Source organism: Setaria italica, chromosome IV (assembly GCF_000263155.2).
Source record: "Setaria italica strain Yugu1 chromosome IV, Setaria_italica_v2.0, whole genome shotgun sequence".
Taxonomy (NCBI): Eukaryota; Viridiplantae; Streptophyta; class Magnoliopsida; order Poales; family Poaceae; genus Setaria; species Setaria italica.
The window spans coordinates 26,212,470-26,225,968 of NC_028453.1; the positions used below are offsets into that span (position 1 = coordinate 26,212,470).

The following is a 13,499-nucleotide window of genomic DNA, read 5'->3' on the forward strand; positions in this document are numbered from 1 at the left end:
ATGAACTGTGTGGTATGCTCAAGACAGCAGAGGTAGACATTAAGAAAAGCGCTAGTACCAGCCATGTGATGGCCGTACAGAACAAGCCTACCTTTAAGAAGAAGGGCAATTCTTGGAAGAAGAAGGGCAAGGCTGGAGTGTCCAAGCCAAACCCAGCGCCCAAGGCTAAAGCTGGACCTGCTCCAGATAAAGAGTGCTTTTACTGTCATGAACTTGGTCACTGGAAGAGAAACTGCAAGCAGTACCTAGCTTCGTTGAAGAACGGCGGAAGTAAGAGTACTTCTACCTCAGGTACGCTTGTTGTTAATGTTATAGACAACATATTTCTCGCTGATACAATTATTAATTCTTGGGTATTTGATACCGGATCGGTTGCTCATATTTGCAATTCGATGCAGGGAATGATAAGAAGTAGAAGCGTGGAAAGAGGAGAAGTTGATTTCCGCGTGGGCAATAATGCAAGAGTTGCTGCTTTGACCGTCGGGACGATGCAACTCCACCTCCCGTCAGGATTTATTATGGAGTTGAATAATTGTTATTTTGTTCCTAGTTTAAGTCGAAACATTTTGTCTCCTTCATGCTTGATGAAGGATGGTTATTCATTTGCGAGTGAAAACAATGGTTGTGTGATCTCTAAGAATAATATGTTTATGGCTTTTGCACCCATTGTGAATGGATTGTTTGTTTTAAATCTTGATGGTTCATCTGTCTGTAATGTAAGTGCTAAAAGGCCTCGGCCTAATGATTTGAGTCCTACCTACTTGTGGCATTGTCGTTTGGGTCATATAAGTGAAAAGCGCATGAAGAAGCTCCATTCTGATGGACTTCTAACTTCGTTTGATTTTGAATCATACGAGACATGTGAGGCTTGCTTGCTAGGCAAGATGACCAAGACGCCTGTCACAGGATTTCCTGAGAGAGTAGTAGACTTGTTGGAACTCGTACATAGTGATGTATGCGGACCAATGAGCACGACGGCTAGAGGAGGATTCCAATACTTCATAACTTTCACTGATGATTTTAGTAGATATGGCTATGTCTACTTGATGAGGCACAAGTCTGAAACCTTTGAAAAGTTCAAGGAATTTCAGAATGAAGTTGAAAATCAGCGTGACAAGAAAATTAAGGCCTTACGATCTGATCGTGGAGGCGAGTATTTGAGCCACGAGTTTAGCAATCATCTAAAGAGTTGCGGAATTGTTCCACAACTTATGCCGCCTGGAACACCTCAGAGAAATGGTGTGTCCGAGCGATGTAATCGAACTTTGTTAGACATGGTTCGATCAATGATGAGCCAGTCGGACCTACCGTTGTCATTTTGGGGATACGCTCTAGAAATAGCAGCTTTCACACTAAATAGGGTACCATCTAAATCCGTAGTTAAGACACCATATGAGATATGGACTGGAAAGGTTCCTAGTTTGTCTTTTCTAAAGATTTGGGGATGTGAAGTGTTTGTCAAGCGACTTCAGTCGGACAAGATCACACCCAAGTCGGATAAGTGCATTTTCGTGGGATATCCAAAGGAAACTTTGGGATATTATTTCTACAACCGATCAGAAGGCAAAGTGTTTGTCGCTCGGAACGGGGTTTTTCTAGAGAAAGAGTTTCTCAAAGGAGAAAAGAGTGGAAAGACAGTGCATCTTGAAGAAGTTCAAGATGAGCAAATCGGGCAAGAATCAATGAGTGATGCTAACGTAGCAGAACAAGTTGAGATACCCATGGCAAGAGAAGCACCGCCACAACCACGAAGGTCAGCAAGGCTCCGCGAAATGCGAGAAATATTATTGTTGGACAATGATGAGCCTGCGACATATGCAGAAGCAATGATGGACCCAGACTCCGAAAAATGGTAGAGTGCCATGCAATCCGAAATAGAGTCCATGGGAGACAATCAAGTTTGGAACTTGGTTGACCCGCCTGATGGTGTTAAAGCCATAGAGTGCAAGTGGATCTATAAGAAGAAAAAGGACATGGATGGAAATGTTCACATCTATAAAGCACGACTTGTCGCAAAAGGATTTCGACAAGTTCAAGGAGTTGACTACGACGAGACCTTCTCGCCCGTAGTGATGCTTAAGTCCATTCGGATTATTCTAGCTATAGCTGCATATTTCGATTATGAGATATGGCAGATGGATGTCAAGACAGCTTTCCTGAATGGAAACCTAGCTAAGGACGTGTATATGATACAGCCCGAGGGTTTCGTCGATCCGAAAAATGCTGGAAAGGTATGCAAGCTTCAGAGATCCATTTATGGATTGAAGCAAGCATCTAGGAGTTGGAACATTCGTTTTGATGAAGTGGTCAAAGGGTTTGACTTCACCAAGAACGAAGAAGAGTCTTGTGTTTACAAGAAGGTTAGTGGGAGCTCTGTAGTATTTCTAATCTTATATGTGGATGACATATTACTGATTGGAAATAACATTCCTATGCTTGAGTCCGTAAAGACTTCACTGAAAAATAGTTTTTCGATGAAGGACTTAGGGGAAGCGGCATATATTCTGGGCATTAAGATCTATAGAGATAGATCGAGAAGGCTTATAGGTTTAAGACAAGATACTTACATTGACAAAGTGTTGAAGCGGTTCAGCATGGAAGAGGCAAAGAAAGGGTTCTTGCCTATGTCACATGGCATACATCTCAGCAAGACTCAGTGTCCTTCGACTGCTGATGAGCGGGATCGCATGAGTAGAGTGCCATATGCCTCGGCTATTGGATCTATCATGTATGCAATGATAAGTACTCGCCCAGATGTTTCATATGCGCTAAGTATGACAAGCAGACACCAATCTGATCCAGGTGAGAGTCACTGGACAGCGGTGAAAAACATTCTTAAGTACTTGAGAAGGACTAAAGATATGTTCCTCGTCTATGGAGGTCAGGAGGAGCTCGTTGTAACAGGTTACACCGATGCTAGTTTCCAAACCGACAGAGATGATTCAAAGTCACAATCAGGATTTGTGTTCACGCTAAATGGTGGTGCTGTTAGTTGGAAGAGTTCCAAGCAGGAGACGGTGGCTGATTCTACGACAGAAGCCGAGTACATCGCGGCTTCGGAAGCCGCGAAGGAAGGTGTTTGGATAAGGAATTTCCTCATTGAGCTTGGTGTGTTCCCGAATGCGTCCAGCCCATTGAATCTCTACTGTGATAACAATGGGGCAATTGCGCAAGCAAAGGAGCCAAGTAACCACCAGAAGAACAAACACGTAATGCGGCGATTTCATCTCATTCGACACTTCGTTAACCGGGGTGAGATCAAGATATGCAAAATACACACGGATCTGAACATTTCTGATCCGTTGACAAAACCACTCCCGCAGGCTAAGCATGATGCGCATGTAAGAGCTATGGGTATTAGATATCTTCTAGATTGACTCTAGTGCAAGTGGGAGACTGTTGGAGGTATGCCCTAGAGGCAATCATAGAGATGATGATATTCCATTTGTATCCATGATTTGTATATTGTGTTCATTGAATATCCATTAAAGGCTACTTGAATTGATTTGCAATTATGTGAATTGTATGTGAAACTCTTTACTTGTATGGTTATTCTAAAGTTGTCCCTAGTCGGAGTTCATGTGAGGACACACATGAATATTAGACTAGCACATGTATTAGTTGATGACTATGTTTCACAAGTCATGGACATGGAGATGTTGAACTAATAATGTGGACACATGTGGAGACATGTGTTAGGACTGACCCAACACGAGAAGTAGTTCTCTCTTTAAACAACATATACGCTTTGTCCTTAGACCTGAGATTGTCGCATGTATTCTAGATGTGGATCGACCTACTTAGGGGCTATCAAACGCTACGCCGTAACAGGGTAGTTATAAAGGTAGCTTTCGGGTTTGTCAAGAAGCATGCTATGAGACATGGTCAATCAAGATGGGATTTGCCCCTCTCTGATTGAGAGTGATATCTCTGGGCCCCTCGAGTGATCGGATCTGAAAATGCATGGCCATGCTACGTACGGTTAAGAGTTAACCTACAAAGGGATTCCGAATCACAGGATCGAGAAAGAGCGGTCGGCTTGAAGCTAGACCAAATATCGTGAGGCAAAGGGAATAGCATGTATATTATGTTGTGATGGTTCGTCTGATATGATCTTCGTGTGCGTATAGGAGTTGGCACGTCTTGCTAGAGGCCGCTACCGACTATTGGGCCGAGTAGGAGTACTCGGGCCATGTCTATACGTATCCGAACCCATAGGGTCACACACTTAAGGGGCTGGAAGCCCAATTCGGATCTGATCCGAGTTGGATTAGGTTTAGGAGTACTAATGGGCCTCGGATCCAGAGGCCCATCAGGAACCTCTATAAATAGAGGGGTGGGGGCGCCCTAGGGTTTACACCTTTTGGCGAAACACACCTGCCGCGCCTCCCACGCCCTCGCCTGTTGCAACTCGCGGATCTAGCAGTCCGGCTTGCGACGCTTCCTTCCCGCACGTGTGGATACCTTGGAGGTGTTGCGCCTGCAGCACTTGGACGAGCCATCGACGAGCCGCCGACGAGCCACGACGAGCCGACGACGAGCCGCGGCACCGGAGGTGATCTTGCTGCACGTGGACGAGCTGCTGAGGAGCTGCTAGACGTGATCGACTACGTACGACTACGTGATCGTCTTCACTGCATCAACGCATATCTACATCTTCCGCACCAGTAGTGCGTCGAGTGGTAATCCTGTGATCCTTATACGGCAGTTCTTCCTGGTTATACGCGGTAGAAAATTTTGATTTGCGCTAGCGTAGCCTACCTCGTATCCCTACATTCGTGGCAATCCTAATAGGCGCTATAGGGCCTACACAAACGAGTTGGATGTTGTCACGCAGCACCAGGTAATTTGCTCACCAGAGTTTTTTAAGCTCTATTCCGTATAATGACAGATGAAATAAGTATTGCGTACAAATTTTTGAAGGTTGAATGGAAACTTTATGACCGTGAGCAGCTAAGCTAGATCGTATTTTCACCGACATGCTACAGAGATAGAGAGTTGTGGAGGTGCACGACTCCAATGATATTGTACTACGTCGTAGAGTTCCATATGCCGCATAGCGTGATGCGGCAGTTTGGGAGGATGCAACCGTGCCCTCCTTTGGAATTATCGACTTTGCTGTAGCTACACAGGTATGCAGGAATCAATAACTACTCAAGGTTATTCGATACACGTACTTAACATGTTATACTAATACTTCACTAATTTGTGATGCAGGATCGACGCAGAAAGAGGTATAAGGAGAATGATTGGAAGGTGAAGCATGCTCAGTACCTCATCATGTGGGAGAATAGGCAAAGATGCGATCCTGAAGATGGACCGTACTGGCGAGCAGGACCAAACAATGAGTACATACGATGGTACTGTACTTCGATGAGAACTAAAGTGAAACCATCTTGGAGTAATGTGCCCATTGAGGATGCACCGTCTGACTCGTCCGACGATATAGCTGACGTGTACGACACGGTGACACGCTATGGGACACAGCCTAAGCGTGCACCTCTCCACGACTACATGGTAAAATTTCGGTTTGTAATCATAGTATCGTAACATTGATCACTCTTGGAATGAAAACTATGCGTACAGGGATAGCAGCTTGCAAGGCTCGCAAATGAGGCGGGCTTGGTCATGGAGCGCGCCGTTGGATCCGGTGATGGTCTGCTTCGTCAGTTCGCAGAGGTAGAAGCCCAACCTAATTTCCACTTATGCTCTTACTACCTTTGTAACCCTATCAATATCATAGTCGTGAATATATGCTGCTTACATGTTGCAGAGGGTTCGGAAAAGCTGCAGGAGAATGACCATGAGGATGAACTGCGTGTCGTCCTCAGATGTGCACCACGGGGGCAATGGCCAGGGTACTTCTTCAGGATCACGTCGGACTCCATTGGCGACTCCCCCTAGGGCTGCAACACCGTCCACTACTGCAGGTCATAGCAGGAGATCACGAGGCAAGGCACTCGCATCCCCTCAGGCAAGCGAGGACTCTGAAGGTGACCAATCCGAGGATGACGACCCTACATATGGTGAGGAACTGGAGGTTTCTGGCATGATCGATGCTCCACCTATGACTCAGACGTAGGGAGAGTCCAGCTAGGTACATTCACAAGTTTCCCTAAATTCAATTCTAGATTGTTAATGTTCACTCCCGAAGTGTCATACAAATTTTATGCTTTTTGCCCAATTATTCCATAGGAACCTGCACCTCGTACCCGGATGCCACGCCGACGGCGTTGTTCCCGGGACCACACCAACGTTGGCAGCGCCAATGTGCTGCCCACGCATCCAAGGAGGGAGCGTCGCCCAAGAGATCCTTTTAGCCCTCCAGTTGAGCGGCGGCCACGACAATGAAAGTTGCATGTCTCAAGTGTGATGCACTAGGTGTCCAATTTATGTTATCTGTGTTTGCAAGACTGTTGGAACTGTCACGTGTGTAAAAGACTAAGTTGAATGTTAGTTTCATTTCTGTAGGTATATGTGTTTACAATGGTATATGTTTGCTTCGTGACATACTAGTGCTTCGTGTACTTTTCTTAATTGTTCGTACTAGTAGGCTACCGCATACTAGAGGAGAGAGGGAATAATTTCATGGTTCAAACTAGTTTAAGAAAAATCAGAAAAAAAACTATTTTAGTTTCATCAGCCGGATTGTGCAAACCTACTGAAACTTTTATGCGTTTGGTGCGGCAGCTCACCCCTGCCGCACCACTCCGCCTGGCGCGGCAGCCCCCCACCCCCCCGGAACCTACTGAAACTTTTATGCATTGGGCGCGGCAGCCCACTCCTGCCGCGCTACCCCTCCTGACGCGGCAGCTCTCTCCTGCCGCGCCGCTCCGCCTGGTGCGGCAGCCCCTCCCCTACCCCAGCAACCTACTGAAACTTTTATGCGTTTGGCGCGGCAATGCACTCCTACTGCGCCACTCCACCTGGCGCGGCAGCCTCCCCCCCCCCCAGAACCTACAGAAACTTTTATGCATTTGACGCGGCAGCCCACTCCTGCCACGCCACCCCTCCCACCCCCCGGAACCTACAGAAACTTTTATGCATTTGACGCGGCAGCCCACTCCTGCCACGCCACCCCCCCTGGCGCGGCAGCTCACTCCTGCCGCGCCGCTCCGCCTAGCGCGACAGCCCCTCCCCTACCCCTGCAACCTACTGAAACTTTTATGAGTTTGGCGCGGCAGCGCACTCCTGCCGCGCCAGTCCGTCTGGCGCGGCAGCCCCCTCCTACCTACTGAAATTATTTTCTCACTCATACAGTTTTCGGGCCATCCCTGCAAATATGGATATGGCTCCATTCAAGCTGGATATAGATGAGCTAGTAGCTGATTATGGCAAGGTAAATTTTGTCAAAAATTTTATGACACTCGCTGATTTCAAGCGACTTTGGAAGGAGAAGAAATTTTCTTATATCTATGATCCTCAAAGGTAATGGACGGAAAAAATATAATGTTGTAATAAAATTGACGGGAGGAGGTCGGGTCATTCACATTTGAATTGAAGGTCAGAGGCGAATACCCATTACAAAATTGGAATAGCGAGAATAGCGAGTCTAGTGATAGTAAATACAAGTAACATACTATCAAAATGGAAACATTGACCGCAACCATGCAAGCAAACTCAATACAAATAACATAGTACATGTTTTGTTAACAAAAGATCATAATTGTCATAATAAACATAGTTCTCTCACAAATGAAAATAGTTTTTGACAACTAATCGTAGTTCTTAGAATAAACATAAACATAGTTATCTCATAAATGAACATAGTTTTGACAACTAAAGAGAAACATGATCCAGCTAAATCAACACGTTCATCTAGTCCGAGTCACCTTCATATAGTAACTCATCATCATCATCATCATCATCCCCGGCAATAACAACTCCCTTCCCTTTCTTATCGACATTAACCTTACCAACAGGTAAATTGGCAACAAGAGCCTTCATCATCTCCATCTGTGCCTCTTCCGCTTTTTGTTGTAACTTTTCCATTTCAATCCTTCTCTTTCTTGCCCTAACCTACTGCAAATATTCTTCCCATGAACTCTTAGGATATTTCGCATTCGGATCAACCACATAACCTAAGCGATCTCTTTTCTCCCTCAACCTTTGTTTCTCCAACTCCCTCTCCTCCTGCAACTTCCTCCTATTTTCTCTCTTCTCATTTTCAGTTAGAGGTCGTGGATACTTGGATCTATTCTGCCTCCAATACTTAATAATAGTTTCCCCCGCATAAAGTCCTTCAGGCTCCACTCCAGTCTCATGCACCATATCTTGATATATTTTCCCCCAAAGCAAGTCGCCGTCAGGGATAGGCACATCATACTCCTTCCTAATCTTTTCTATCAGTTCTTGTTGTTTTCTTGACTTCCATGGTTCCGATGTATTACCCAACTTTAATAACAAATCACAATGACCAAAAAAATCTTCCCAATCACATGTCCTTCCCTCCTGCAATAACAATTTCATATTCTTACAAATTTGAAACAAGTTCCAACCTTAATAACCCTTAATAACACACAAGAGACGAGTAGTTACTAACCCAATAATCGCCATGTGCATTTCCACAGAACGAACCATATCCAAGTTCAGAAGGCACCACACCTTGTGTTGTCAATATACCACACTTGCATCTATCACTAGGAGAGGACACACATGGCCACAGTGCCTTTCCACTCTCAAACTCCCGCACTTGCTCCTCCCTTGGCCACATTGCCATTGGGCCGTATATATACTCATTGAAATCACACGACGGCCACCCATCCTGCAAAAAAACGGTGACGACATTATAAGTGACCATATATCAATAAAATTATAACTGCTAGCTACACGTCATACTAATATTCTCATAATAAACTTACATGAATCTTTAGCGAGGATCGAAAGAATGGAGTGAACTTAGGTGGAACCCCTAAGTTAGGACGCATAAGCTTAGCAGGAACACCACACTTGCATATGGGAGGATCCCTCACACGCCTACAAGCAGCCTCCTGCTTCTCCTCCTCGGTCATCCTAGGTGGGTTTGGTGGAGGAGGAACTCAACGTCTAAACTGATGGTATGGTTTAAGCTCTGTGCTATGATATGGGAATAGGCGGATCCTAGGATCATATTTGTCGGGTCCATCGATCCACTGAAAGAAATCACAAGGTGCGGCAGGCATTGGATTAAAAGTCCACTTGCATACATAGAAGGCTCTTCCGGCTATCTTTGGATGCCTTGATTTGTTTCACCTCTGCTTGCACGTCACATCTACAAAGAGGTACCGGAAGGGCAGGAGGTACGGGACCAGCAGCATTGGACTCGCCCACATAATGCACATACCACCTAGGCCGCTTGTATTCACAACCAAACGACGTCATCTCACCTAGACATCAAGTGCCACATAATTAATACACAAATAAACTTTACACACGTAATCCATACGAACTATATACATCATTTCCAAAAAATGTAAACACTCCATCTACAAAATACAAACACTTAACCATATCAACTATACCAACTATATTAACGAACAAAAATATGAGACAAATTAATTGAACAAACTATAAAATATACATGTCATGTAAACTACACAATTCAATTAATATATACCTAAATCGACAAGTTCTACACGTCAATATCGCGGGTAGAGACTCAATTGCGTCTGAACTATGCATTATCTAACACAAAACACCATTGCATTTCATTCAACATTGAAATCATCAACCTAACCCTAAGTCATCTAAACATCCTCCGATCTACCAAATGCAGCGGTAAAACACGAGAAGAAGTAGGAGGATACCGTCCACACAAAGCGGTCACCAATCCTCAACTTTTCCCCACCGAAATCACCGGATTTTGGGTGGATTTAGGGGTGGGGCGGCGGGTGGCGGCGCAAGGAGCTTCGGGCGCGCGTCTGACTGGAGGAAGAAGAAAGGAGGGAGGGACTGGAGGCGAGCTGGCGCGTCGAGCGCCCGTCCACGTCAGCGCCCACCTGACGCGTCGAGTTGCCGCGCCAGCGTGGCAGGACCTACCGCGCCAGTGCATGTGGCGTGGCAGGCTGCTGCCTGCCACGCCGGGCGGTCTGGTGCGGGTAAAAGGGTCACCCGCCGCAAATAAACTCCGGCTGAAAAAAAGTTAAAAATAAAAAAAATTCCATAGATGCAGGCCTGGAACGACGCCATTATGCAGATCCTTTGTGGTGTCAGGTGCCACCATCATCAATTCATACAGCAAAAACCTGGTACCTGCGTGTGATAGATACTAGTACAGGTGTTGTAAAAGAGGGACTTGTATCTCACAGAGCAGGGTAACCTGTGACAGCATGCCTAATGCCTAAAGCTCCATTTGTGATCCTTTTATACCAGGGTGGCGGAAAAAGATGTACCCATTGTACGTTATCGCCAGAAATTTATGCATCAGAATGTAAGGAGTCTCAAAACTTGAGTTGCTACCAAAAAGGCATGCAATGGTGAACTCAACACACTTTTCCGTTGTCATACACCTAACGGAATTTTCATGCACCCACAAGGTGCAGAAAAAAGGGGAAATAAAATAATCTGATGAAACGTCGAAGAACGAAACATCCAACCTTCGCCAATCTATCCTATCAACAAAAATTAATCCTCTTCAAACAATGCCGATGGCTGAACAAAAACATTATCTTTGTCATAAACAAAGATTCGCAAATGAATTCCATCCAAGCAAATGAACAAGGAAACGGTAATTCAACTCTTTTAAGATTTCAATTCAGCGACATCTAGTTCGTGTATTTACAAGATCTTTGAAAGCCTCACTTAAAGCATGGTTACACCGCTTATTTTGAAAACATACAACAGCAGAGGAGCAGAAAGCAGATCACTGCCCTCAAACAAGTGCATAGAGCGCAACTCCATCCCACGATATCCCTTTTGGCTTGAAGTGTCTCTCTTCACCATTAACAATCTATTTGAACTCCACACAAGTTGAAGGAATGGATTATCTGCAAGGCACCTTTATCAAAGATAATCAACTGAAAATTGAAATTTTGCCAGAGAAGCTGAAGTGGCAGAACCAGGAACATAACTCATCTAGTTTGTGTTTTGTGCTTTAGCATTGCAAATTTCTAAAACTATCAGAAATACCTCTGAACGTCACCCAAGACTCCATACTTAGTTACTTGTTTGATGGTGTTGAAAATGAGTCATTACAATTCAATGATCAATAAACAACAATATTACCAAATACACAGGAAAGAGGTAGAAAAGGCTCCACAATTGTGTAGAAATTTATGAAATGGCTGCAGGTTCTCCAACAACCAGTGATAAAGTTTGCTAGGTCAGCATTATTCATGACTACTGCCTGGTTACTGCTTAACAATATTATAGATTTAACACTGGCCTTTAACAGGCACCTGGAATGGTAGTACTACAGCAAAACTTCAAACATTCACAACTAAAGTTAAATCCCAGCAGGGATATGAATGCTAATATCACAATAATGCTAAATAATTTATACAACAACCATCGCAATCAGCAGAAAACTTAGGCAGCACAAAATTAGCATTTCATTTGTCAAAAAACACGAGCAACAGTTAGCAGGCAATTTTAGAAATCATCCTAAAATCAATAACTTTCTACAATGGATATATAAAATGCAATATGATGAAACATGAGTGGTTCAATTACTATCTTGCTTTCAAGTGAGCTGAAATACAGAGCTACAAAACTTCACACTTTCTAAAAGACATTCGAAAATCAATATTCTTGAAAAGAAATTAATCACAAAACTATCCTTACAATTAGATTCTCAAAGAAACTATATCTTTTGAAAAACTTAAATGGTAATTGTAAAAGAAAACAGTATACTCTTCAAACTAAATAAACTCAGCATCTATTTCAACTCGATGAAGATTATCCAAGGAGAAAGTTGAAACCTCCATAAACCTAAAATGAAATTGTAAGTAATATCGACCTAATAAAATGGTCTTCAAAAGAAAACAGACATTAATCAAGCCATTCTCCCACATTATGCTTCATTGGAAATGTTACCTCATAATTACTTCAATTAAAACAAGTAATTCATAAGCAACCGTATTTCATTATGCAAATGTGTTTTCTGAGTGTTCCGCCATTGCCATATTATTCATGACTTGTCTCACTCAACCTTCTTGATGACACTAGAGTACTCATGACTTGTCCCACAGTATGTCTGTTCCCATGTCAATTTTTCTTTTAAACAATTTTGTTCATCTGTTCATGTGCTTGCTTGTGTGTCTCGCTGGCTTGGGCCAAAACCAGGAAGCAAGGAACCTACGACAACATCAACTGATTCTAATCGCCCACGTGACATATAATAGCACCAGAACCGCCCTGTTAAGGCCTTGTTCGGTTAATCCTCTTCCCAGGGGGATTGAGGGGGATTGGAGGGGATCTAGGGGGATTTTGACTTGTAGGGGATTTAATCCCTCCCAATCCCCTCCAATCTTCTCCAATCACCTTCAAACCGAACAAGACCTAATGCAATTCTAGAAGCACAACTCTCCAAAATTTACATAAAAACCTTCAAGGCAAGACAGCACTCTACCTGGTCAACTACTTGGGAAATTATCGAGTGTCTGAAACCTTGAAATCCTCATTTGGCCCATTTAATGATACAAACAAGACCCGAATCTTGAACATCTAGTCCGGATAGAAATAATCTAACAGCACACACTGAAACCCTAAAAGCTCAGCAATTTTGTTCTTCACTAAACCAATCTTACAGAGACTAATTTCCACACGAGACATCTGTTCTTCCTAATAGATGATAAAAAACCAACGAATAGGTCAAGAAGCATAACAACACGGAATCAGGTGATCTCACCAGTCACCCCTCCTCCTTGGCGACGGAATTTGCGTTGGTGTCGTGTGGCTCGGCACGGGAAGGGAGCGGGTTGGAGCCCTTGACGAGCCACCCGAGGGCGAAGAAGGCGGCACCGGCGAGGATGGCGGTGCCCCAGGCGTGGGAGTACCAGCGGCTGTACTGCCGCACGGCGAACCGCCATTGGTCCCGCAGAGTCGCCGCGTCGGGGACCGCGGCTTCCGGGGGGTTAGGGTATCCAGCGCCCCCAGCGTGCGCCCCGCCGACGCCAGGCAAGCGGGGTCGGGCGCCTCCGCCCTCCGCCGCCTGAGATTGCAGCGGCGACGGCGGCGGCGGCGACGTGGTGGGCTTCTCCTGGTGGTTCGCCATTCCGGCCTGACTGACGGACCGCCGCTCTCCCGCTTAGCTAGTGTACATGGGCCAGCCTGGCCTGTTTCTGGGCCGAGGCAGAAACTACTAGCCTGACCTGACCTGCTGAGCATTTTTTCGGGCCGGGCCGGACCGAAAAAGGCCAGTTTGCCCAAAATTTGCGGGAAACCTATGTAGGCCTGCTAATAGAGCGGGTTTGAAATGGGTTTTAGGGGGCGGGTTGTGACGTGGTGCGTGTTTGAACGGGTCAAAATGGTTCTTAGGGGTGTTTGGCAGTACTCCCTTTCAGAAAAAATAGCTCCATTCA

The 13,499-nt window shown here is 44.9% G+C and overlaps 1 protein-coding gene across 2 annotated transcripts; it reads right to left on the reverse strand.

Annotated features, from left to right (window-relative positions):
• Nucleotides 1-10,691: 10,691 nt before the first annotated feature.
• Nucleotides 10,692-13,258, reverse strand: LOC101757035. 2 transcript variants are annotated; one of them, XM_004965449.4, is made up of 2 exons: nucleotides 12,827-13,258; nucleotides 10,692-10,964 (listed from the first exon to the last, which is right to left on the reverse strand). In XM_004965449.4, exon 1 carries the CDS (start codon nucleotides 13,190-13,192, stop codon nucleotides 12,830-12,832), a length of 363 nt encoding a protein of 120 aa, XP_004965506.1. In that variant the 5' UTR covers nucleotides 13,193-13,258; the 3' UTR covers nucleotides 10,692-10,964; nucleotides 12,827-12,829. The 2 variants fall into 2 exon arrangements, with proteins under 2 accessions (XP_004965506.1, XP_004965507.1); XM_004965450.4 differs by having other exon boundaries at nucleotides 10,692-10,975; nucleotides 12,827-13,254.
• Between the last annotated feature and the right edge of the window lie 241 nt (nucleotides 13,259-13,499).